Source organism: Nycticebus coucang, chromosome 10 (assembly GCF_027406575.1).
Source record: "Nycticebus coucang isolate mNycCou1 chromosome 10, mNycCou1.pri, whole genome shotgun sequence".
Lineage (NCBI taxonomy): Eukaryota > Metazoa > Chordata > Mammalia > Primates > Lorisidae > Nycticebus > Nycticebus coucang.
The window spans coordinates 61,223,212-61,248,479 of record NC_069789.1 but is presented as its reverse complement, the minus strand read 5'-3'; the positions used below and the strand labels follow the sequence as shown (position 1 = coordinate 61,248,479).

Below are 25,268 nucleotides of genomic sequence, written 5' to 3'. Positions count from 1 at the left end.
GGCAGGGAGGAAAGGGAGACCCACCAAGGCTGCTGTCGCCACCCCACCTTGCACCAGGCCCTTGGCCCTCAGCCACTTACTCACGAAACTACATGTGATTCAAAAGGCACACCTCAGCAGCTGCCCTGTTGCAGATGCTCTGAAGGGTATTCTCTTGGCCAAGTGGAATGAAGACAGGACTTGAAAGTTGCTTTCTAGTCCTGGATTGTCTGCTAACTTGCCCAGTGGGTTTTGTTTTCCTCCCTGAGCCTCAGTTTCTCCACTGTGCAAAGGATGTTTTGTATAGGTCTTTGTCAGAGGTGACTGATGGGTAACACAAAGGCCAAATCCTATCTCAGATGAATTTACTTTGATTTGCACAGTATTTGAAATTTTAAAAGTTAGTTGTCCAATTGTTTTTTTTTTTTTTTTTTTTTGGTAGAGACAGAGTCTCACTGTACCGCCCTCGGGTAGAGTGCCGTGGCATCACACAGCTCACAGCAACCTCTAACTCTTGGGCTTACATGATTCTCTTGCCTCAGCCTCCCGAGCAGCTGGGACTACAGGCGCCTGCCACAACGCCTGGCTATTTTTTTGTTGCAGTTTGGCCGGGGCTGGGTTTGAACCCGCCACCCTCGGCATATGGGGCTGGCGCCCTACTCACTGAGCCATAGGCACCGCCCTAGTTGTCCAATTGTAATAATTAAAAGTAGCTGTCTCAGGAGGAAGCACATCTAGTCTTTCAGTTGGTTATGAATTGGTTTGCCTACAAGTATCAGATAATCCTACTAAGAGCAGCCACGGCATTTAATTACTTCGCATAGCAAGTCCTGAGATTGGCATCAAGGGCTCGTGCCACAGTTGAGGGTCATCATCAGAAAACAGGATTCTTTCTGTCTCACTGTTCAGCCATCCTTAGCAGGCTGGTTTATCGCCTCATGGTCATAAGATGGCTGCTGCAGATCTAAACCAATCCATGTGCAAGGCAGGAAGGTGGGAGAGGTGTCCTGGGTCCATCTGCCTCTCCTGTCAAGGAAGCAAAAGCTTTCCCAGAAACTCTTGGAGTTCACTGGCCAGAACCATGTTTCATGGCCACTGCTGGTCGCAGGGGAAGCTGGGAAAGCAAGTATTTAACTTTCCCAGCCTGTCTAGTAGAAGCAGGTGAAGTAGTAGAGGATTGTGAATGGCTGCAGGGTCAGCCAAGCAGCAGGGTCTGGCATATTTGGCAATCTTGGACCTATACCCTGAAATGGCAGGTCTCAGGTTGAATGAATGAGCAGTTGCCCCCCTCAAATGCTCTTCAGTTTGTTGTGGGTGCCAGTGTCCACTTCACTCATTTATGCTACCTCCCTGGTCTCTGTGGACATGTGACTGGGCCTCCCCGGTATAAGATGATGCTCAGGTTGGTTCCACATGTCATGGTAGGGCTCTGGGGTATCAAAGCTTATGACAGACCATCCACCCTGCTCCCTTCCTCTTGCTGGGATATTCCATGCCTTAGAGGGCAGTGGGGCTCTGGGACTTCACTGGTTTCTCAGGAAGATCACAGTGTATCTTGCCGCTCTCCCTGCCTATCCATATCAATTCCTCCCTGGATGACCCAGTTGGCTTTCGGAAGAAACGGAAGAGGCAAAAGGAATCACAAGAGGGTAGGTGGATTTGTCAGAAATCTCCTTGGGGCCTTTGGGGGAGATGCTACTCCTTGTCTGGTGTTCCCCACCTGGTTAAGCCTCCATGTACACCTCGTGGGTCATCACCAATCTGTAGGAGAGCCCCTTTCATAGGCTCAGTTGTTAGCATGGCCCACACAGAAAAGCCCTGCATCAGCTCCCAGGCATCCATCCTGCTGGGAACCTGCCTGGCAAAGGTTATTAGAGACCCTGGGAGTAGATCAGCACGGGATGTGAAATGAGAGACAGAGAATAGCGGGATCAGGAGGGCTTTCCTCAGTAGGAACCAGCAATCTCAGCTTTATTGCACAGCTTTCTATATAGTAGCTTGAAGGCACGATCTTGTCATAATTGCATAACTTGATTATAAAACAGCATAGGGGCAAAATAGCATTTTCAGCAGTCTGTAGTGACCAAAGGGGCCTGGCTCCAATCTAATCTGGTTCAGAAACCAGCCGTAACAGGAAAACCGCTGAGGCCAGGTTTGTACTTGGTCCTTGACTCGAGTACATTTTTCCTCAAACTGGGAGGCCTTACCTCCCAGAAGGTCAGCTCCCAACACATCCCACCTGGGACTGGGCCTCATTCTTGTTCCTTTTTAGACCTCAGGAAGGAGCTGATGGACTTCAGGAAGTTGCTGAAAAAGAGGTGGGTCTGTCTAGGGGTGTTTTGTAAGCATGTATAGTACCCACCCCTTACTATTTCCCTAAGCAAGCTTGGCTAAGCCCCCCTTCCACCCAGAACAGAAGGACATAGACCACCCATAGCAGATGGGAGGTTGGGAAGGTCACTGAACTTATAATTCTAGATCAGCTCTGCCATTTCAAAGCTCCATATCCTTCAGTTAATCATCTCTCCTCACTGGGTCCTGACTTCCTCAATTGCAAAATGGGATGGTCTTCTAGAACAATGATTTAAAAAAAAATTTTTAAGCAATAGAAGAGTTTAACCTCTCCCCTTCCCCTGACATCTTGCCCAGAAATTACAACACAAGATGTTAGGAGCAGAGTTTCTCCTGGAGGCTGGAGCTGTGGGTTAGGGCTTACCCCACCAATCTCTGGGTCCTTCCAGTCTCAAGAACAGTCAGTCCCAGAGATTCCAGGCTCTGTGTCCATTTCCTTGGGTACAGACAGAGCAGCTTCCCAGGTCCTTTTGGGGAGCCAGAGCAGGTGGCCAAAATCTGGGGCGTCTCTAGCCTCTGACCTGCTGGCTCTGCTCCCCAGGGCCCTACCAGCCCCTGCGAAAAAGGTAGACTTGGAGCAGGTGTGGCAGCTGCTGATGACAGCAGACCGGAAGGACTACGAGCAGATTTGCATGAAGTACGGCATTGTTGACTACCGGGGCCTGCTGCACAAGCTGCAGGAAATGAAGCAGAAACAGGAGGACAAGATGGCGCAGGTGCACGCTCCCTACCCCCATGCCACAAACCTACAGCACAGGTGCCACAGCCCAGAGCCAGGCTTGGAGGCAGGCCTTGGGAAACACCAACTATGGTCCCATGGCCTGTCTCCATCTAGCCCCTGTGGGGTATCTGGCTAAGAACCCGTGCCTCCAGGCTGGTACCTTGGCTCTGAAACCTTGTTCTGATAACTTAGTCACTTCTGGGGCTTTGGAAAAGTCAGGGCCTCTGTGTCTTGGTTTCCTCTTCTGTCAAATGGGGATTATAGTTGTATCTACCTTATAAGGTCCTTGGGAGGATGAATGAGAGAATGTACTTAAAGCCCTTAGCGTCGTGCCTGACACATGATAAGAGCTTGACGTCAGCTATCGTCATCGTCATCATCATCATCATCATCTAAGGATGTAGGATACCTGTCTGATTTCTAAACCCTTCCACGGAAGGGAATTTCACAGTTCCAGAATCTCATAAACTGTATGGGAACTTCTTTCTTTAGTCTAACATAGAGTCTACTTTTTCCTCTGGAAATGGAAAACAATTAGTTTTCATTATCCTGAAAATAGTATTTTATTGCTTCAAAGGTGGTCCCTAAACCCCCTTCCCCCCAGGGTCTCAGCTTTATTTCCTCCAGCCTTTCTCACCTGCTTTATCACAGAACTCAGTGCAGAATTTTACAAATAGTAGGTGCTCAACTAATGTTTATTAGATGGAAGACGAGATCAATGCTCTACTGTGCACTTGGAGCACCTGGACACTTTTCCTGGTTCTCTTCCTGAATTGATCTCTCATTTTGGAAATGTTCCTTCCTCAAGGGGCTTACTTCTCCCCATTGTTGGATGAGCTGGTGCATGTTTGAGTGGAACATTCTGGGCTTGCATGGTACCAGGGCTTATGAGGGTTTGGAATGCCTGAAGAAAGAGCTCTAAGCGCTCCCCTGCTGGGTTTGTCTGCCTCTAGTATGTCAAGGCCATCTCCAACTTGAGACACATCAGGGTCACCAAGGAGGGAGTCGCAACATTTGACCTGGAGCTTGTTCTCAAGGATTCTGAGAGCAAGATTTACTTATATAAGGTGAGGCTGCTGGGGCCTTGAGTGGGAGGATCTGGGAGGGATGCTGCAGGTCCTGGGTTTGGGGGACCTGAGCACAGAGGCAGCGAGCCCCTCATCCCATGGAGTTACTGGTTGGAGTTAAGTCACATTCTGTTGTATACAGTCCACAGGGACCTTTTACCTCACATTGAGCTATCAGGTGCTCCAGTTGGGCCTCACACACATCCTGGCTCCATCACTTACAAGCTGTGTGACCTCAGACAAGATATTCACCTTCCTGTGCCTCAGTTTCCTCATTTGGGAAATGGGTGTAACGTAGCACCCATCTTGCTGTATATTGCAATGCCGCAATAATGTACAGCTTGCCCCTCCCCTCACCTCTGCTCACTCCTGCTACTCTTCCCCATGCCACCCTGGCCTTGTCCCTGTTCCTTCTGTGTGGCATGTTCCTCCCCACACCCACAGAGCTAATTTCCTGACAGCAGGGAGACTGGCATTCCTGCCAGCCCCATCCTGGCACTCCTGGATCTCCTCTTCCTTTTTCTCCCCCTGTTCTATGTTTTTCTAGCATAAATTATTTACTTACTTTTTTTTTGAGATAGAGTCTCATTTTGTCACCCTCAGTAGAGTGCCATGGCGTCACAGCTCACAGCAACCTCAAACTCCTGGGCTTAAGCGATTCTCTTGCTTCCCAAATAGCTGGGACTACAGGTACCTACCCCAAGGCCTCGCTGTTTTTAGAGATGGGGCCTTGCTCTTGCCCAGGCTGGTCTTGAACCTGTGAGCTCAGGCAATCCACCCACCTCAGCCTCCTAGAGTGCTAGGATTACAGGCATGAGCCACCACTCCCAGCCTTATTTACTTATTTATAATGTTTATAACTTACCTGTGTCCCCCATAGGTTTTTAGCTCCTGAGGGGTAAATATATATATATATATGTATATATATATACATATTTTTTTTTTAGAAATTTTTGTTTTGTTCATTGATGTGTCCCAAGTACCTAAAACAATGCCTGACACATGGTGGGCACCTAATAAGTGTTAGCTATTGTTATTATTCAGCAAGCAGCAAATCCATCTAGGGCTTAGTTTAAGTGTGTGTGTATAGAGAATACGCACATTGAAGATGGCATTCTCTGGAAGTTTCTCTTGGTGAATAAATGTGCTGGGGCCAAGGTCCATGGGCCATTGGTTTTAACTCCCTGACCCCTTGCCAAACTTGCAAGGCTGCTGGGTAGTAACTTGACTCCCAGCCTGAGCTGAAATCTCTGCGATCTGCGGTGCCTCTTTGAATAAAATGTGCAGTTTTTCAATGCATGCACTTACGGACATTCCTAGAGCACATATTCCCACCCACCTCACAATCCCAGCTGCCAAATGCCCTACTTCCTCCTTCCTTTCACAGTTCCAAGAATGTTTTCTGGTGCCTGGGGCCAGTGGGGAAGACTGCTGATTGTAGTCAATGTGGGACTGGGGCAGGAAGTGCTGGGAACCTGCTAAGGCCCTCAGCAGCCCCCTTTTCCTTTTTCTGGTCTCAGGATGGTGAAATGGTCCCCTATGGCTTCGACAACCTGACCAAGCACTGTCTGCGCCGGCTGGGGAAGCGCTACCACTTCCAAATTCAGGACCTGAGGCCGGAGGACTCCGGCATTTACCAGGTCAAGGTGGAGGATACCATAGTCTTCTCCACAGAATTAGAGGCCAGAGGTGAGTGGTCTTCACTGTAGAAGGTTGAATGGGGGTCCATGTCAGTGCAATGTGTGTGGATAAATGTGACACGGCTCCTGGCTGCAAAGACAGCTGGGAGAGGCCTGCACACCCAGACAGTTCATTTTGATGTGCTTTTTCCCCCAAAAGCCTGGGTCCAAATTGTGTCTTCTCTTGGTGCTGAGCTGGGCTCTGCTGAGTTACAGCCACAGATGTGGGACATTGGTGTCATGTCTGTGCTCACACACCTTCTGCAGCAGCCAATTATTTTCAGATCAGATCCAAACTAACTGCACAGCCTCAAGCTGCAACCTCACTCCTCTCTGCTGCGTGCCCTTATATCCCACAACCCCCCAACAGGAATCTCCACCTGGGTTAGGCACACTTGTGTCCTATACAGACTTTTTCCTTCCCTGCACCCTGTGCCCCTTCCCCCATTTGTCTCATACCACTAGTGCATAGGTTGTCACCTGACAGCTCGAAGGGGTTCTTAGAAGGACAAGGGGAGGCCTAGGAGAAGGAAGTTCAGGGAAGATACACCATAAAGAACAAGGCTGAATCGCAGTTGAGATAGAGAGAAGAGGGTGTTGCATCCCAGCAGGTCAGGGGTTCCTGGGTGAGGTTTGAAAGACTGAAACTGTGCAGCGTGGGGAAAGGAACATGGGCTTGCGAGTCGCCAGATTTCTCCTAGCTGCATCAGTCTAGGGGAAGTCATTTAACTTTTTAAGCCTCTGTTTCCTCACCTGTAAAAAGGACTTATATCTGTATCGATAGATAGATGATAGATAGATAGATAGATAGATAGATAGATAGATAGATAGATAGATAGATATAAAGCACTAGTTCTCAGCTGTCAGGTTTCCTTCATGTACCTATTTTGTCCCCACATATAACTTTTGGGTTTGAAATTATAAAATCCCAGAGCTGAACATAGCCTCATTAATCATAACCTAATTATACCCCTTCATTTTTTGTGGGGCAGGGGACAGATACCTGGGGCAAGAAAGGAGCTGACCCTGGTTCTGAGCTCCCAGTCCCACTGCATCAAGTCGCACCATGTGCTATCAAGCTGACACCCCCATTCCTGCTTTCCTGGCAGCCATCCCCGCCAGAGTGGTGGTCCCGCTGGCTGAGACTCTCTGTGAAGAGCAGGCCGATGCAGTCTTTGAATGTACTCTCTCCAACACCTGTCCCAAGGCTGCCTGGCAATTCCGGCACCGGCCACTCCAGCCCAGTGACAAATATGAAGTGTCTGTGTCCCCTGATGGGTTGACCCACCGGCTAGTGGTGAGGGGGGCCCGTTTCTCAGACATGGGCCTCTATTCTCTGGATACCGGGTTCTATGCCTCCAGTGCCTGGCTAGTGGTTGAAGGTGAGTGGTTCACACCTTTCTTTCCCTGCCTGTTCCAAGGCAAGACCTCAGGGCCAGGGAGGTGTGAGGAAGGCTGGGGTAGGGGTGAGAGGCATGGGGCTGGCTTTGTTCAGTCCTTCGATCTGAGAGAATGAGGAGAGCTACTTAGCTCTATTCTTGACCCACTGCAGTGCAGACTCCTCATGGCCAGCTTAGCCCTCCTCAGCTGCATCTGCTCCACGGGGCCTCTTGCAATTACTAAGATGGCCCTAGGGTCCTGGACAGCCTAGTTCAAGTTAAGCGTGGTTGAGAAGCACCTGGGCCAGACAAGAGAGCACCCTTTGGCCCCCCTAGAGATTGGAGTTTGGGTTATAGATGTTCCTAGGACACTGTAAATTGGACATATGCAAGGCAGGTGGTAGAGCAAGTGGATTTTTTTTTTTTTCAAACTACACACCTAATGTGGCTGTTTGATAAACAAATGACTTTTGGCTTGTGCATTTTCTCCCCAATCCTCATGAACCATGTAGCAGGGTGGCCTGGGGGAGCAGGACTGGGGAGGTGGTGGTGCATTTATCCATCCATCTGCAGGAGCATCCTGGCTTCCTTCCCAGATGGTCAGCTTGCTTCTCCGCTGGGCAGGCTGGGGTCAAGCAGGTGCTTCAGCCTGATTTGACAGGAGTTTCGATCTTTTCTCTTGTCTCTCCATGGGGGCACTGACCTCCCATGTAAATTACACCTCACTGAAGCGGGCAAGGATAAAGACCTTCAGACCACAAGCACTGACAGCCAGCAGCAGGTGCAAGGAGCCCAGGCCTCAGAAGCAGAAGACTCTGGGACCATCAGTAACCAGGAAGGGAAACCTAGAGAGCAGGACCCCCCAAGGGGCTCCGTCAAGGGGGCTGAGCTAGCTTCTGGGCTTCAGTGGGTTGCTGGCCCCAAAAGGGCTGGCCTTGACAGGCATGGATGCTCCTTAAGGGAGGATGAAGGGGCAGCTCACTCAGACTGGGGCCCAGGGCAGGAAAGAAAGGACTTTCCAGAAGCAGGGGGAGGCAGAGTCACTCCTGGGGAAAATCAGCCCCACAAAGAGGGAGGTTGGGCCAGAAGCCTTCTAGGGAAGCCTCATCTGCAGGGAGAGAGCCCACAATCAGAGTTGGGCCTCATGGAAAAACAGCAAGATCATGGCAGAAATAGTGATGGGGACAGATGCTGGGGGACGACAGGAGGCTGGGAGGCAGGGTCCAGTGGCTCTCAAGTTGAAGAACTGAAGAGCAGCTGGGAAGGAAAGGAGCATAGAGAGGACAGTGGAGATCAACTGGTCAACCAAGACCAAGAACGACTCCAGGACACTCAACTTGGACCTGGGGTAGGAAAGAGGAACCTGCAAGGATCCCAGTCTGGTCCTACAAGGTCCTGGTTGAAAGGGGAGGGGACAGAGATGACTTTGCAGGGTGACAGCTTGGATGAGATGGAGGGAGGGGACAATCTATGTAGGGAAAGGGGGAAAAGAGTAGCAAGGGTAGTGTGGGGGGCAGCAGGAAATAGCAGTGGGGAAGGAGATCTTAGCACCATGGAGTTTCCTGGAGGAAGAGGCTCTAGCTTCAAGGCAGGCATGGGCCCTGAATCTTGGATTTCTCAGGGAGGTAGAGATGCTGACTATGGGGAAGCCAGCGGATACTGGGAGTCAGGGAAGTATCTAGGACAGATATCTGGAGGCAAGAACTTCCAGGAACCATCACTATCAGGTGCCAGAAAATTCCCTCTAGAGAGTGAAAGTCCTGAGGCCAAAGCTGAGGACTCCCTGCAGGAGGCAGGTGATCTACGCTCAGGGCATTCTGTAGGTACAGGAAGGGGCTATGAAACTGGCTTAGGAGACCCCAGGGGCTGGGAAGGTGGCTTACAGGAGCTTGGGAGAAGGGATGGCCAGGAGATAGCAAGGGCCTTGTGTGGGGCAGGGGAAAGCTCTGGAAGCCTCCAGTCTTCCCAGGACTGGGCAGCAGGGCAGTGGGGAGAAGGGCGAGCCAGCAGACTGGAGTCTGAGAGCACAGGTCCCTGGGATGACACATGGTCCAGCCTCAGAAAAACTGGGATCCATCAAGGGCCAGGAATGCTTGGGTCCAGTGAGGGGAAAGGGGGAGTAGGTGGTAAGACTGGGCTGATAGAGTCTGGTCAGGGGGCAGATGCTGGAAGCCACAGCCTGATTAGGTCTCCAGGCCTGGATGCTCAGGGACCTGGGGGCACATTAGGAGAATCAAAGGGATTAAGAAGTTCAGGGGTAATAGGGTCTGAACCAGATTTCTGGAATGAGTCTGACAGCTCCAGAGGAAAAGAATGCAGAGAAGAGATGGGCTATGAGGATGGCTTAGGAGGCCCAGCGAGAATGGAACCTAGGTATGGGGATGGCTCAGGACCTCCTAGGGGAATAAGTGTTGAAAATGGGGCTGGTTATAGTGACGGCTCTGGAGTGCCAGCAGAAATGGGGTCTGGTCACAGTGCTGGTTGCAGAGTTGCCTCTGGGAAACCTGTGGAAACAGAGTCTGAGCAAGGGGGTGCTTACAGGGATAGCTCAGGGGTTCCTGGGGGAATGTGGTCTGGACACAGAGGTTGTGGCCCCACAGGAAGGAGGTCTGGGAGAGTTGCTAGTCTCAGGAATGGCTCAGGTGGCCCTGATGGAGCATCCATGGATGAAGCCGGAAATTGGGATGCTTGCAGAGGCCAGAGGGAAATGGGCCCTGGGGGAGGGCATCATTTGGATGGTGGCCTAGGGAGTTCTAGGACAGTGAGGTCCATGGATAGAGATAGTCTCAAGGCCTCTGGAACAGTGGAGACTGCTAGGGAGGGACATGTGGAAGCAGAGCTGGGAGGCTCTGGAAGGATAAGGTGTTGGGGACAGACTGGAGATTATGGGGGCTTCAGAGCCTTGAGGGCCCTGGGGACCTTCAGAGAAAGAGGCTATGAAGATGGCCCTGGGGGTTCAGGAGCCATGGAATCAGGGCCTCTGAGGGGAGGGGCAAAGGTGGTTGATGGGGATGGGACCAGGTACCTTGGTGCTACGGCCTCTGGAGCTGGAAGTGGTTATTGGGATACCAGCCACCCTGAGGCTCTAGCTCCTCACTCTGGGGATGGTTCTGAGAGTCAGTGGGCCTATGGGTCTGGCAATGTGCTAGGTTATAGGCCTGGATCAGAAATTCCAGAGCCTCAGGGAACTGGAGTCAAAGCCCCTTATAGAAGAGGGTCAAGGGGCCTTGGGCCTAGGACAACAGGGTCAGGGGATGAGGCTGGTTTTAGGGGTGGCTCAGGAGGCCTCAGAGAAATGAGATCAGATGGGGCAGGTGGTAGAAATGATATTAGGGGTTCTGGGGAAATGGGGTCAGCAGATGACACAGGTTACAGGAAAGATTTGGAGGCTCCTGAGGGAAGGAGTTTGGGGAGCAAGACATCCTTTAGGAATGCTTTAGGGGGTTCTGGGGAAATGGGATTAGCAGATGACACAAGTTACAGGAAAGATTTGGGGACTCTTGGGGGAAGAGATTTGGGGAGCAAGGAAGCCTTTAGGGATGGTTTAGGGGGTTCTGGGGAAATAGGGTCAGAGGATGACACAGGTTACAGGAAAGATTTGGGGGCTCCTGGAGGAAGGGGCTCAGGGAGAAAGGCATCCTTTAGGGATGGTTTAGGGGGTTCTGGGGAAATGGGATTAGCAGATAACACAAGTTACAGGAAAGATCTGGGGGCTCCTGGAAGAAGGGGCTCAGGGAGCAAGGCATCCTTTAGGGATGGTTTAGGGGGTTCTGGGGAAATGGGGTCAGAGGATGACACAGGTTACAGGAAAGATTTGGGGGTTCCTGAGGGAAGGGGCTCAGATAGCAAGGCAGCCCTTAGGGACGGTTTAGGGGCTTGTGGAGAAATGGGGTCAGCAGATGACACAGGTTATAAGCAAGATTTGGGGGCTCCTGGAGGAAGGGGCTTGAGGAGCAAGGCAGTCTTTAGGGATGGTTTAGGGGGTTCTGAGGAAATGGGGTTGGCAGATGACACAGGTTGCAGGAAAGATTTGGGGGCTCCTGAGGGAAGGGGTTTAGGGATCAAGGCAGCCTTTAGGGATGGTTTAGGGGGTTCTGGGGAAATGGGGTCAGGAGATGACACAGGTTATAGGAAAGATTTGGGGTTTCCTGAGGGAAGCGGTTTGGGGATCAAGGCAGCCTTTAGGGATGGTTTGGGGGGTTCTGGGGAAATGAGGTCAGCAGATGACATAAGTTACAGGAAAGATTTGGGGGCTTCTGGGGGAAGGGATTTGGGGAGCAAGGCAGCCTTTGAGGATGGTTTAGGGGATTCTGGGGAAATGGGATCAAGAGATGACACAGGCTACAGGAAGGGTTTGGGGGCTCTTAGAGGAAGGAGTTCAGGGAGCAAAGCAGCCTTTAGGTGTGGTTTGGAGGGTTCTGGGGAAATGGAGTCAGAGGATGACACAGATTACAGGGAAGATTTGGGGGTTCCTAGGGGAAGGGGCTCAGGGAGGAAAGAGATCTTTAGGGATGGTTTAGGGGGTTCTGGGGAAATAGGGTCAGTGGATAAGGCAGGTTATAGGCATGTTGCAGGGGGTTCTGAGAGGATTCCATTAGGGAATGAGGCAGATTATAGGCAAGGCTTGGAGGAAACTTGGGGAATGGAATCAGGGAGTGAGGTCAGTTATAGGGGAGGCCCAGGAGGACCTGGGAAAAGGGAGCCAGAGGGTGAGATGGGCTGTGAAGATAGTTCAGGGCAGTTTGAAGTGCCAGGCTCACTGGGTGGACCCAGAGGCCACAAAGCTATGGAGCATGGGTCAAGATATTTGGTAGCATTCAAAGGTGGCATGAGCTCCAAGGATGGCCCACAGAGGGCCAGAGGAACGGTGCCTGCTGATGGGGCAGGCCCTAAGGTGGGCCCTGGGATGGCTGGAATGCTACGCACTGTAGACAGCACAGCATACACGGGCAGCCCTAGGGTCCCAGGGATGCCAGAGACTCAGGGAGGGCCATATGGGTGGGGCTCCACCAATGGTCTTAGAGGCGATAGAACCTCAGGGGTCCCTGTGGCCTTGGAGGCTGTTGGTTCCAAAGAAAAACCAGATATTGAGGAGGGGCAAGATGGTTCTGGGATTGCAGGGTCTTCTAGGGACAGAGGGGTCCCCAGGTGGAAGGGTAGGTCTGCAGACCAAGGAGGAGATAGAAAGGGTTCTGGGTTTTTTGATAGTAAGGAGGCAGTAGAAGGTGAGACCTGGGCAGAGGTGGATGTTTTGGAGTCTAGACCTGAACGGGACATTCAGAAAGAAGGTCCAGGAATAGCAGACAAAGGTAGAGTTCCTGAACAGGGTGGATTAGGACCTCAGGGAGGTGGGGACTCACTGCTGGGAGGCAGAAGGATGGGAGCAGGTTCAGGGAGCTCAGCAGGGGAAGGCCAGGCCATGGTCAGCAGCTCCATGCCTAAGAGAAGGGGAAAATCAACAGAAGGACCTGATGATGGGCGAGGGGTGAGCAGCACTGGGGCCCCAGGCTGGGAAGACCAGTGGTTTGGGCAATGCAGCACAGGTGCTGGGAGCCAAGCCTCAGGATCCAGGGCTTCCACTACTCTGCAGGAGAAAGGTGTCACTTTTAGTGGGACCCATGAAGGGCCAGGGGGCTTTAAAGGCAGGGAGGGTGCACCAGGCCAAGAAGGTCAAGGCTCACAATCCCCGCATAGCAAAGGTTCAGATCCTGGGAGGGACAGGTCTGGTGGTGCAGAGGACTCAGGTATCCTGGGCAAGGGGAATTCCACTGAGTGGGGTGATGGCCTCACCCCAAAACCGGGGGACTCAGGACCTCAGGAAGCCTGGAATGTCTTAGATGGTCCCTGTGGCAGAAAAGGTTATGGAGACAGATCAGGAGGGATCCAGGGCCTGAGTTCTCAGCTAAGCAAAAGACAGAGAAAAGGAAGGGGGTCCCTCAGGGAGCAAGAGTCCCTGGAGGCTGAGAATGGAGAGGCCCAAGGTCCCAGGGCCCTAAAGGAGAATGAGGGCTGGGGAGAGGAAGCATCTGAAAGGTTAGACAGGAAGCCTGGTTCACTCAAGAGCAGTTCTCAAGCACAATCAGGGGCTGAGGTTGGAGTAGCCAAGAGAGTGGAAGTGGACTTGGCCAGAGGCACGGGGCAGCCTCCTGTGGGGCAGACTGGAGGGTGCCTAGGAGAACCTCCATGCGAAGACTGGAGCCAGGAGACCCTAAGTGATCTTGGCAGCAGAAGTGGCAAAGAGGGCAGCAAGGGCAGAGATGCCACCCAGAGTCCCACATCCAGATACAAGCACGGCACTGACAGTTTCTCCGCAGAGGCCCGAGGTAAGTATTGCTCAGCCTAGCTGGCTCCAGTGGGCTCCAGCCAACTAAGCTCTGGACATTAGGATGCTTGGGTCCTTCCCAGTTCTGCCTCCAACCACAGGATTCTGTCCCTGCCAATGCATCCCATTTTCAGGGACTTAAAAAAAAATTCTGAAGTAATTTCTTCCTCCTCGTGTAGGTGCGATCCACCCTGCATGAGGCTTAGAGGTCTCATGGGTAAATGGTCTGAAATCTTATGTCCAAAGTACCAGAATTGTTGGCGTAACTCTTTTGGAGTCATCCAGACTTCCCACCTGTGTGATCCAGAGGGCCCCTTCATCTGCCTTAACACCCCAGATCTCCTGCACCAGCCTAGGTCCTACTGAGAAAAATAGGAGGCTTAGCTTTGCTGGCTCAGGCTGACCCCTGTTGACAGGACCATGGTGGCCTCCCAGACCAAAGTGCAGGCCACAGCCTGGGAGGTCCGGCATTGGGGACTGCCTCTGTGTCTCTCTAGGTCCCTCCGGCCACTTCTCCCAGGGCCTGGCAGACACGGAGGTGCAACAGGGCGAGACCGCCATACTCTCTTGCACCCTCACCAGTGACCTGGGACCTGGCACCTGGTTTAAGGATGGAGTCAAGGTACTGCCCACCTTATACCTTCTCTTTACTGGGGAGGGATGGGGTAAAACAGAGAGGCAGTAGAGGGTAGGGCTTTGCAAGGAAGATTTTTTTCATTATTCATTTTACTGACGTACTCACCCTGGGAGAAGTTTAAATAGCCAGCAGCTTGTTGTGTTTAAACTAAAAGCGGATTTTTAAAATGTTGTGTATCCTACCCTTGCCTCCCTCAAAAGTTCTTCCTCCATTCAGAATGCCTCTCCTATACCCACACCTGCTGGATTCTACCCATCCTTCAAGGCCTCATACAAATGCCATCTTCCCATCCCAACGAGAGGGGAGCTCTCATCTCTCTGAACAGCCCCCCTGTCTTCCATTATAACTGTCACCTCAGAAGGAAATACATCACAGTAATTCAGAGCATGGGCCTTGGCATCAGCTAGATCTGGCTTGAGATCCCAGCTCTGTCACTACCAGTTATGTGACCTCCACAAGTTGCTAAACATCCTGGTTTCTTCATCTATAAAATGAGACTAGTAATAGTACCCACTTCCTAAGGTGGTGACAAGTAAGGTACCAAGCATGGGGAACATTAGAACACACTAGGCACAAAATAAGCATTCAACTCATGTGGCTGTTATAATTCCTGAGATTGCATGAGTAAATGGCTGTGCTTAGCTGGCCTGGGGGAGCAGGGTGGGGGTAGAGTGACCTTCTCCTGCTCTGGCTCTTGTCCCCAGCTCACCACCCAGGATGGAGTTGTCTTTGAGCAAGAAGGTCTCGTGCACAGACTCCTCGTTGCCCATGTACAGGGGACCCAGGCTGGGAGGTATACCTTTGTAGCCAGCAACCAGCAGAGCGAGGCCACCCTGACTGTCCAGGGTGAGGCCCAGCCCTGCCTTTCTCTGTCCCACAGTCTCTTTGTACTAAGTGATAAGCTCCACTTCTAAACACCTGAATTTGTGGCTAGTCTGCAGCCAGGGTCTAACCTCATCCTCAGTCCGAGAACATGATTTAAAAAGCCAACCCACATCTTCCCTATTCCAGTGTCTTATCTCCTTCCTTGTCAGGAAGTCCTTGGTGAGGTCTAATCCTGATCCCTACTGCCGCAGATGAAGCCCATTCCCCTTGTTAGTCCTCATGAGGTGGGGCAGAGGGTTTCTTACTCTTATCCCCAACTTCCTTCCCGGGATGCATCTTTCTGCACTCCCCAGATGCCCAGTGCCCTTGGCTTCTTTAATTACTTTGCCTTATTTTATCTTTAGACACCCCCATCATTGCTCCAGATGTGACAGAGAAACTGAGAGAGCCACTGGTGGTCAAGGCTGGGAAGCCTGTGGCAGTGAAGATCCCCTTCCAGAGCTGCCTTCCCATTCAGGCCACCTGGAGGAAGGACGGGGCTGAGATGGACAGCAGTGGCAGCAGGGGCACCCAGATGGCCCTGGGGGATGGCTACACACGACTATGCCTCCCCAGTGCAGACAGGAAGGATTGTGGCCAGTACAGCGTGACACTGAAGAGCAAGCGAGGCTCTGTACAAGCCAAGCTCACCCTGCAAGTTATAGGTGCCAGCTTCAGCCCTCCCCACAACCAAGGCCTGAGGGTCCCTGGGGTTCCAGCCCTGCCAGCAAGGGCAGGTCCTGGTGTGATATTTGCTGGTGCTGATCCTTACTGCGTGCTGTTTAAGATCCAAAACTAGCCCTACCTGCCCTCTCTCCCCTCATCAGACTGGTTAAAAAGAAGTGGTTTTGGCTGGGCATGGTGGCTCACGCCTGTAATTCTAGCACCCTGGGAGGCCGAGGAGAGTGGATTGCTTGAGCTCGCAAATCTGAGACCAGCCTGAGCAAAAAGCAAGACCCTGTCTCTACTAAAAAAAAAAAAAGAAAAACTGAGACATGAAAATCGCTTGAGCCCATGTTGGAGGTTTCTGTGAGCTATGACGCCAAGGCACTCTATACAGGGCCACAGCTTGAGACTCTGTCTCAAAAAAAAAAAAACAAGAAAAAGAAAAAAAAAAAGAAGCAGTTTAGATGAACAAAGGGCTGAGCTTCTGCTGGGGTGGGAAGTGGTTGTGCTTCTCTGACTCCAATACACTGGGCCTTAGGGAAGTTGCTGGGTGGGATGGTGGCCCCGGCCTTGAGTGATGCCAGCAAGATAGGACTTCCACAAACTGAGCCGTGCCCCTATCAGCCACAGGATGGTGGGGCTCCCGTGGTCCATCCCTAGGTATAGTGTGTGGGTTGAGGGTGGTGCCCAGGGACACCTGGCCATCTCAGGGAACACGTGGGACTCTGGGTAGTCCACACCATTGCAGGCTTATCTGTAGACAGTGTGTGTGTGTGTGGGGGGGAAGACCAGCACTGTTCCCCTCCAGCTCCTCTGACCCCCTTCTCTTCCTGCTCCTCTCGGTGGGTCCACAGACAAGCCTAAGCCTCCTCAAGGCCCCCTGGAGGTGCAGGATTGCCATGGGGCTGGTGTCTGCCTCCGCTGGCAGCCCCCGAGGGATGACGGGGGCCGGGCCGTGGAGCACTACGTGGTGGAGAGGCGACAGGCTGGCAGGAGCACCTGGCTGAAGGTGGGCGAGGCTCTGGCAGATGGCACCACCTTCACTGATGCCCGCGTGGAGCGAGGCTGGAAGTATGCCTTCCGTGTGCGGGCTGTGACCTCAGAGGGAGCTGGCGAGGCCCTGGAGTCTGAGGAGGTGCTGGTGGCTCCTGAAGGTGAGAGAAAAAGCCAGGGCTGGGGAACACCCCTGGGCTCCCTACTGTGCCTAGAGAACCACAGTTCTGCTCCAGAGTCTGAGCAACACTGGCCAGTGCCTGGGGGTCTGGAGGTCCTTTTGAGCACTCTGAAGACTCCTTAACTCAGCTGTATTTGGGATCAGGCAGCCAGATCAGATTGATGGGGTCTCCGGGAGTGAGGGGCTGGGCAAGCAGAAGCTGCTCTGTCAGGACCCAGGCAGGGACTAGCATCCACATCAGATCCCTCCTGTCTGGAACATCCTGTCAGGGGACTTGAGGCTGAGAGGCCCCAGGACTGGCAATAGACTCCTGGGCCAAAGTACCTTCTCTGTCCCATCATTCCTGCCCCTGAAAAACCAGAACAGTGCCCCAGAACAGGCTACTTCAGCCCTGGACACTCCCCAGGTAAGAACAGAGTGTGGCCCTCTCCCAGATGCCCATGCCTTCTACCCCTAGGGCCACCTCATGGGCTGACGCCTTTCTTTGGCACCTGGCTGACAAGCAACTTCTCTGCCCCCAGCTCCTCCAGGGGCCCCTTCTGCTCCAGCCATTGTGTCAGCCTCCAGCCAGGGGATCACACTAACATGGACAGCACCTCGGGGCCCTGGCAGTGCCCACATCCTGGGCTACCTGATTGAGAAGCGCAAGAAAGGGAGCAACACCTGGACAGCAGTGAATGACCAGCCCCTGCCTGGTGAGCAGGCCTGAGCGGGGCTCCTCATTGTCCTGGCTTCCAAAGGCCCCTTAGACCAGTGGTTCTCAACCTTCCTAATGCCACAATGTATTTTCATTGTTAAAAATGGGTCACAACCCACAGGTTGAGAACTGCTGCCTTAGATCCCTCTCTTGGCTCCAGGATTGGTTTAGTACAGTGGGTATCTTCTGGATGAGTTTGTCTCCTTGGGGGACATTTGGTGATATTTGGAGACATTTTTGATTGTTCCATTAGGGGATAGATGCTACTGGCATCCAGAGTGAAGAACCCTGGGAAGCTGCTTCCTACAGAACACAGGGTGGAGCTTATCCCTGCCCCTCCCCACACAAAATAATTATCTGACAAAAACTAGATTGTGCTGAAGTTGAGAAGCTCTGGTTCAGTAGAAGCCCGGCTAAAAGCCAGAGAGGAAGCTGTTAGCCGTGGCCATGACCTTGGGCACTCAAATAATCTCTAGATCTCAGTTTCCTCATCCAATAAGTGAATAAAGGGTCTCCTGTCCCACTTAGTAGTTTCCTAAGAAACTACTATTTTTAGAGAAGAGAAAGAACTCAGAAAAGGCCGAGGGTTGGCCAGATGCTGAGGCGTTCTGTGGCAGCCTTTGTGTTTCTGTGCTCTATGAACGCCCCAGAAGCTAAGTTCTGTGGAGGGAGGATGAGCCCAGAGCAGCTTCCTCTCCAAGTCACAGACATGTCCAACACCAGCATCACCCTGAGCTGGACCAGACCGGATGCCCAGGATGGGGATGAAGCCCAGGGCTATGTGGTAGAGCTGTGTGGCTCAAACAGTCTCCAATGGATTCCATGCCATGTGGGCACTGTGCCAGTCACCACCTACATGGCCAAGGGGCTTCGGCCCCAAGAAGGCTACTTCGTGCGTGTGACAGCAGTTAACAAAGGAGGCCATAGCCAGCCCACTGTCCTGGACACGTTAGTGCAAGCCACACCCATTACTGGTTAGTGCCATCTCTTTCCCTACCTCTGAGGCTTGCAGGGACCTGAGCAATCACCAAGCACTTGTAGAGCCAGGATCTCCTTCCCCAGTTTCATGAAGTAACATCATTGAGCCCCTGTGATGTGCTAGGCACAGGGCTAGGAAGGCCCTTTTTGGAAATGTTTTCGCATTCCAATTCATAACAGTCCTACAAAGTTAGTATTTTTACGCCCAGTTTACAGAGAAGGAAGTTGAGGCCCATAATATTTTGCACAAAGTCTCATCACTGGTATGTGGCAGAGCCAGGAATTAAACCTGGTGATTCTAAAGGTGGCGCTCTCTCCAGGAGAGAGAGCTGCTGCTTCCTGGGCATGGCCTAAGGAATCATAAGTACAGCTCATGCGGTTCACGATCAGAATGAAACATGCTCCAGCTCCCCATTATCAAAAGGGGGATTAACTTTCCCTTTGGGCTTTAATTGCTAGAAGCAGCTGATCTGTCATTGACCCAAATTGTCAGTGGCCATCCCAAATGACCCTACCTACTTGTCACTGTGACAATAAGGGATACATGTGCACACCACACAGGACACAGTCCAGAACCCTGGGATCTTGTCCTGGCTCTGTCCCTAACTCAGTGTGACCTTAGGCAAGTCACTTCCTGCCTCAGATTGGTGGTTATCTCATCTGCAAAACAAAAGAGGTCCACCACATCACTTCCTCTGTTCCAGCCTCACCTTAACCTTCTCCCTGTGCCTCCTCCTTCTCAGCCCCTGTCCCTCTCCTATTGGCATCTCCCACCAGCTGCTGGGGTTCCCCCAGGATTATTCTCCCAACTCCCCTCCATGTGCTTTAAAGCACCCAGTCCACTGGGGTCTCAGCATCAGTTAGACTGGCCCAGCCTTCCCCTCCAGTCCTATTCTGGTGACCCGGGGCTGGGGTCCAACTGTAGAAGGAAGTGACAAGCCATTTTGTGTGTTTCAGTCTGTCCCAAGTTCCTAATAGATTCCAGTATAAAGGACTCGCTGACGGTCAAGGCTGGGGACACCTTTCGCCTGCCTGTCTCCTTTGAAGTGAGTGTACCTCAAGGGGTGTGGGGAGGGGAGAGGCCAAGGGAGCCAGACTCAGCTCTGCAGTTTTCTTCCTTTCCCGGTTGTTTTTTGGCCCCTAGTCAGTGACCTGGGCTTGTCCTGGTAATCAGGGCACACATGAGAAAGGAAAGATTTTGGTTCTTACAGAAGGCACAGCCCTCACCTGGCCACCAGGCTGCCATTCTGCTCTACGTCTACAGATCTCTCTAGTGGTAGCTTCTGGTAATGCACCTCCAAACCAGGGCCCTCACTTGTCTCCACCTCTCCTTAATCTGGGATTTCAGGGGGCTGCACAGCAGATAATCCCCTTTGACCTCAAAATGTATTCTTGTGCAAACACATGGCCTGCATTTGACTCAGGATGATCCTCAGTCAACACCAACACCACCTGACTCTGTATTTATAGCATAACAGTAGTGTGGTGGTTAAAAGTGCAAACTGCCTGGGTTCAAATTCTGACATCATCACTCACCAGCTGTTTGACTTTGGACAAATATCTTAACCATTCTGTGTTTCAACTTCTTCATCCTCAACTGGGGATAATAATAGTAACCTGTATCAAAGAGTTGTTCTGAGGATTCAAGGAGTTAATACATTGAAAGCACATAAATAGGGTTGGCATATGGCAAGCACTCAATACATGTTACTATGATATGTATGTATGTACGTATGTATTTTTGGCATAGAGTTTCAGCTTGTTGCTCTGGGTAGAGGATCCCTGCATCAGCCTAGCTCACAGCAACTTCAAACTCCTGAGCTCAAGTGATTCTCCTGCCTCAGCCTCCCAAGTAGCTGGGACTACCAGCCTGCCCAGCTAATTTTTCTATTTTTAGTAGAGACAAGGACTCACTCTTGCTCAGGCTGGTCTTGAACTCCTGGTCTCAAGGGATCCTTCCACCTTGGCCTCCCAAAGTGCTAGGATTACAAGTGTGAGCCACCATGCCCAGCCCATTATTATTATTTAAAATCCCATCATCATATATGTGAAGCTCATAGATGTCAGAGCCAAATTCAAACCTAGATCTGTCTTACTCAAAATTACTTGTTCTTGAATATTAGATCACAATAACAACAATGGAATGATGACAAAAGTATTTCACACACAGTGTTCACTGTGTCCTAGGCTGTTCTCTGTGCTTTTGTGTGTTATTAGCTCCTTAAATCCTCAGAACAATCCCATGAGCTAAGTGACTGTCAACATGTCCATTTGACTCTGATGCCCAGTGTGCCCAGTCCTGAGGGTCCTAAGGAGAGCTGGCAGCATGATCACCAAGCAGCTGGGCTGACCACCCTTCCCCGCTCAGGGTCACCACAGTTGAAGGCCAGGCCGCCATAACCTCCCTCCTGGACTGTTGCAGGGATTCTCAAGTCCTCCCTTCTTGCTTCCATCTAGCCCCCGCCTCCATGTGAATCCAGAACTAATTATGTTTTCCTGCTCATAACAGCAACTCACGGCTTACAGAATAAAATCTAGATGTCTGTGCTGTGTGATATGGCAGGTGTATCACACTTTTGCCTAACTTCTCTGTCCAGCTTTCTTTCCCATTCTACCCCTCCCCAACTACACCCACCTGCCACCCCCATACTTCATCACCACCTCTCCAGCAGCCTGTTCCTGCCCAGGCACTTTCCTACCTCTGTGTTTTGTTCCTGACCTTTTTCCTCTTGGTAAGGCTCTTCTCACCACTTCTACCCTAGGCCCAGCTTAAATGCCTTCATCTCCATAAAACTTCTCCTCCTTACCCTTTCCTTCCTCTTGTTTTCCAGGCTGCCCCCATGCCTGAGGTGACTTGGCTGAAGGATGGCTTGCCCTTGCCCAAAAGAAGTGTGACCACCACCAAGGATGGCCTTACGCAGCTTCTGATTCCTGTGGCCAGCCTCTCAGACAGTGGCCTCTACACCGTGGTGCTGAGGAGCCTTCAGGGGAAGGAGGTTGCCCACAATTTCCGCATCAAGGTGGCAGGTGAAGCAGGCATGGCTCTGGGCTCTGGACGCTGGTTCAGCCACTCACAAGATATGGAGGTTCCCATCTAGCATGGTCATAGATCTCAGCCATCTTACCAGGGCTGGGTACACAAGGTGACCACACCGTCCCCCCTCCCCATGTGCTTGAAGGTAGAAAAGAGGAAAGAACAAGGAGAATTCCTCAAGAACTTAGGGACAGTTGTGCTACACTCCTTCCTGGAACCTCAGGTAATCTTCTCCTTGAGTCAGTGAGCAAAGATAGTTGCATCATGGTTACATCACTTGGAAAACCTGGTGGGCAGAATTATCTGTGGCCCCTGCACAAGCTGTCCTGGGTGGTAACTCCTACACAGTCCCTGCCTGGAGGAGTTTCTGGATACACAGAAATGATGAAAGAGACTAGCAGTGAAGGCCTTATCTGTCTAAAAAAGCACACCAGGTCCTGTATGGTTTTATTTAAAAACCACGGTAAATTAAGTATTCTTTTGGGGGAGATTTTCCATCCTCTAAGCTGTAGACACCCGACGAAGCTCTCTCTGGCCCCAGGTACCTCCTGGGACTTCATTCCCTGGGACACCCCCAGACGTAGGGCCCCGCGGAGGAGGAGGAGGGCCACGGCAGCAGTCCCGCTGGGTGCCTCCAACGCCGGCTTCCTTTCTCCCTCTCTTGAAGCGTGTCCGCAGCCGCCAGGCCCCATCCGCCTGCAGGAGAACGTGCCTGGGACGGTGACTGCTGAGTGGGAGCCCTCTCCAGACGAGGCCCAGGGCATCCCGCTGCACTACGCTGTCCTGACGCGCTCCTCCGTGAACAGCCGCTGGCGGGAGGCGGCGGACCGTGTCTACACCAACCGCTTCACCCTCCCGTGGGTCCTCCCGGGCTATGAGTACCACTTCCGGGTGGTGGCCAAGAACGAGGTGGGGGCCAGCAAACCCTCGGACACCAGCCAGCCCTGGTGCATCCCCCGGCAGCACAGTGAGTGGTCCCTGGTGGGGAGGGGAAGCCAGGGTGGGAGCTGTAGTCTGCGCTGCAGCGAGTGCGGGGTGGGAGGTGAGGACATGGTCAGAAAGAACAGCCAGCAGCAGGGGCCGCTGCTCTTCCCACCCCTTGCCTAACACCTGCCTGCAGTGATGTCTTCTGCCTCCCTAATTTAGGGTGGTCCCAGCTCCGTGGGAAGAATGAGCCAGACGTGGGTGTGCCTTTGGGTGCATTCTCAAAAGCAGTGACAGGCAACGCAGCAAATGGAGGTTAACATTTCTCTGAAGACAAAGTGTATTTTACAGGCAAATGGATGTGGATCTTCAAAAGTGGTCACCAGTTATAATATTGCTGATGGATGATTTCATTTTTATAAAATACAAAACGTCTGGAAGGTTCTATACCCAAATATAAGCTGTGGTCATCTATAGGCAGTGAGATTATGATCGGTTTTTATTCTTTCTCCTTTTGATGTTCTAAGTATTCTAATTTGTCCACAGTGAATGTGTATTAGTTTGTAGTAAAAAAAAAAAAATCCAAAGATAATTTTAGGAAAAGGACAAAAAAAAGAGTCAAGCCTTGGGGTTCAAATTCACAGGTCAGACGGTGGCAGGAAGGCCTGGGTCATGCCTGTGTAGCAGCGCCATGAACTTCCTACCCAGGCATGGGCCTCAGCTGGGACCTGCCTGTTCTGACCCTCCTCTCTCTGATCCTTGCTTTTCCCCACAGACAAGTTCACAGTGAAGGCTCGGAGCTACCGGGAGCCCAACCTGAGTCAGAAGCCCCGGTTCCTGGTGGGCCTGCGGTCACACCTGCTGCCCCAAGGCTGCGAGTGCTGCATGAGTTGCGCTGTGCAGGGCTCACCCCGGCCCCATGTCACCTGGTTCAAGAATGACCAGAGCCTGGAAGGAAATCCTGCAATGTACAGCACCGACATGCTGGGCGTGTGTTCCCTTGTCATCCCCAGCGTCTCCCCTGAGGACAGTGGCGAGTACAAGGCGGTGGCAGAGAACATGCTGGGCCAGGCTGTCAGCACTGCCACCCTCATTGTCATAGGTAATGCTGGCTGCCCTGGTAGAGGGCCAGGCTGGAGGGCAGGAAGGAGAACCAGAGGAGCAGCCAGCTGCCTGCCTTCAGGGAGCTCCCAGAGTGGGCTACCCCCACTCTAGAGTGATCCAGCTGAAGGTCAGGAGACCAGGGTTCTCTGCCTGACTCTGGATCAACTCTCTGTCATTTAACCCTGCCATCACTAGCCCTCCTGGGGTCTTGATAAGCTCATTTGTAAAATGAGGTGTTTGGACTAAATGAGGAACTCTTGATTTAAGGGGCTGCATATTGCCCCCCCAACCCCCCACAAGTTTCCCAGGAAGCCTTGTGACACATTCATGTCAGGGTGAGAGATTAAGAAGTGTCCTCTGTGTTGCTCTTTCATAAATATGCCCAACATGGACATTTACTACCCAAAAAAGAAACAGAACCCATGTTTATTCTCTCATGAGTAGTCTCTTAAAGCAAATAATACGTGTTAATAAGAAAACATTTTCCTCCCAGTAGTACTTAAAACATTTTGAATAGCAAACAAAAGTGACCCCTCAATATTTTTAATTATTCACAATTGATTGTTGTGCAAAAATGGCCCTTCAGCCCTAATCCAGAACAGCTCTCTGGAGCATCTACACCAAAGCACTTAGGAAGCCACTCTCAATGTGTACCAGCTTGTGTACACACTTAGTTATGGGAAAATGCTGGTATTTTGGGGGTGGTTATTGTTGCCCAAGAGGCCAAGGAAAGACTTTGCTCAAACTCAGAGAGCACATTATGGCTCTGGATTTGAACCCACCACTCCTGATGGCAGAGCCCTCTAGAGACCTAACCCCCATGCTGTTTTGCCTTCACCACTGAACAGGGGCTGGAGTGGGCAGCTGCCCTTCTGGACCCACTGGAATATCCTGTCTCTTGCAGAACCTAGCTTCTAGCCCTGCCTCACCCTGGGATGGCCCTGGATCCCTGAAGCTTCACTCCTAAAACTCATGCTGACCCAAGGAGACAATCCCCAAGGATGGACTCTGTGCCCAGAGCCCCAAGAAGCCAGGAACTGAGGAGGTTCCTGGGGAAGTTTGGCCAGGACACACGCTCCTAAGGGAAGAAAACTGATGGGGCAGGGGTGGTGTCTCCCGGCCCCAAGCTAAGTCACTGAGCAGAATGACAGTGAGCTTTGGGGTTTCTTTCTTCTCCAAGAGAGCACATGCTACAGGGTGGGGTCCATCTTGTTTTCATAGGCTGGGAGGGAGGGTGGGAACAGTGGAGCCAGCTGTGAGCACAGGGAAGAAAAAAGAAAGGGGGTCAGAGGATCTGGGTGAGGACTAAGGCATTAGGGGGATGTGTGTGTGTGTGTGTGTGTGTGTTGGCGTTTTCTGTACGTATCTTCATTAAAGCATTAGAATAATGCATATACATGTGAATCATTTGCAAATTAACTTGGGGTTGGTGTGTTAGAGGAAAGATTTCCAAAGCTAAGCCTTTATACCAGGCTCCAGTTGGGAGGATGAGAGGGAAGAATGGACTCAGAATTGGCTCCTTGTCTGCAGCCCAGGCCTACACAACTGATTTTAAGGGTCGAGAAGCTGAGGAGGTTTAGGGGATCTGTGTGAGGAGACGCCTCCCTCCGCATCTCCTGCACTCCTATCTGTCAGAAATCCTGTGAGCAGCAGGACAAGAGGCCTCTTAGGTGTCACACATGTGGGGACCA

The 25,268-nt window shown here is 51.8% G+C and overlaps 1 protein-coding gene across 4 annotated transcripts in view; it reads left to right on the top strand.

The window, feature by feature from the left end:
• IGFN1 (immunoglobulin like and fibronectin type III domain containing 1) overlaps window positions 1-24,832 on the top strand; it is a 48,172-nt gene extending 23,340 nt beyond the window's left edge. Inside the window, exons 6-23 of one of the 4 annotated variants that reach the window (XM_053607540.1) lie at window positions 1,584-1,628; window positions 2,252-2,297; window positions 2,873-3,047; window positions 4,006-4,119; window positions 5,640-5,808; window positions 6,908-7,180; window positions 7,909-13,500; window positions 13,997-14,121; window positions 14,841-14,982; window positions 15,366-15,665; window positions 16,521-16,820; window positions 17,362-17,535; window positions 19,473-19,561; window positions 21,347-21,542; window positions 21,695-21,772; window positions 22,217-22,516; window positions 23,249-23,575; window positions 24,482-24,832. In XM_053607540.1, coding sequence (XP_053463515.1) covers window positions 1,584-1,628; window positions 2,252-2,297; window positions 2,873-3,047; window positions 4,006-4,119; window positions 5,640-5,808; window positions 6,908-7,180; window positions 7,909-13,500; window positions 13,997-14,121; window positions 14,841-14,982; window positions 15,366-15,665; window positions 16,521-16,820; window positions 17,362-17,535; window positions 19,473-19,561; window positions 21,347-21,542; window positions 21,695-21,772; window positions 22,217-22,516; window positions 23,249-23,575; window positions 24,482-24,495 — 8,459 coding nt within the window. In that variant the 3' untranslated portion in view covers window positions 24,496-24,832. Of the gene's footprint in view, window positions 1-1,583; window positions 1,629-2,251; window positions 2,298-2,872; window positions 3,048-4,005; window positions 4,120-5,639; window positions 5,809-6,907; window positions 7,181-7,908; window positions 13,501-13,996; window positions 14,122-14,840; window positions 14,983-15,365; window positions 15,666-16,520; window positions 16,821-17,361; window positions 17,536-18,187; window positions 18,512-19,472; window positions 19,562-21,346; window positions 21,543-21,694; window positions 21,773-22,216; window positions 22,517-23,248; window positions 23,576-24,481 lie in introns of those variants that run through there. The other 3 variants (XM_053607538.1, XM_053607541.1, XM_053607542.1) reach the window with 3 other exon arrangements.
• Window positions 24,833-25,268: the final 436 nt, after the last annotated feature.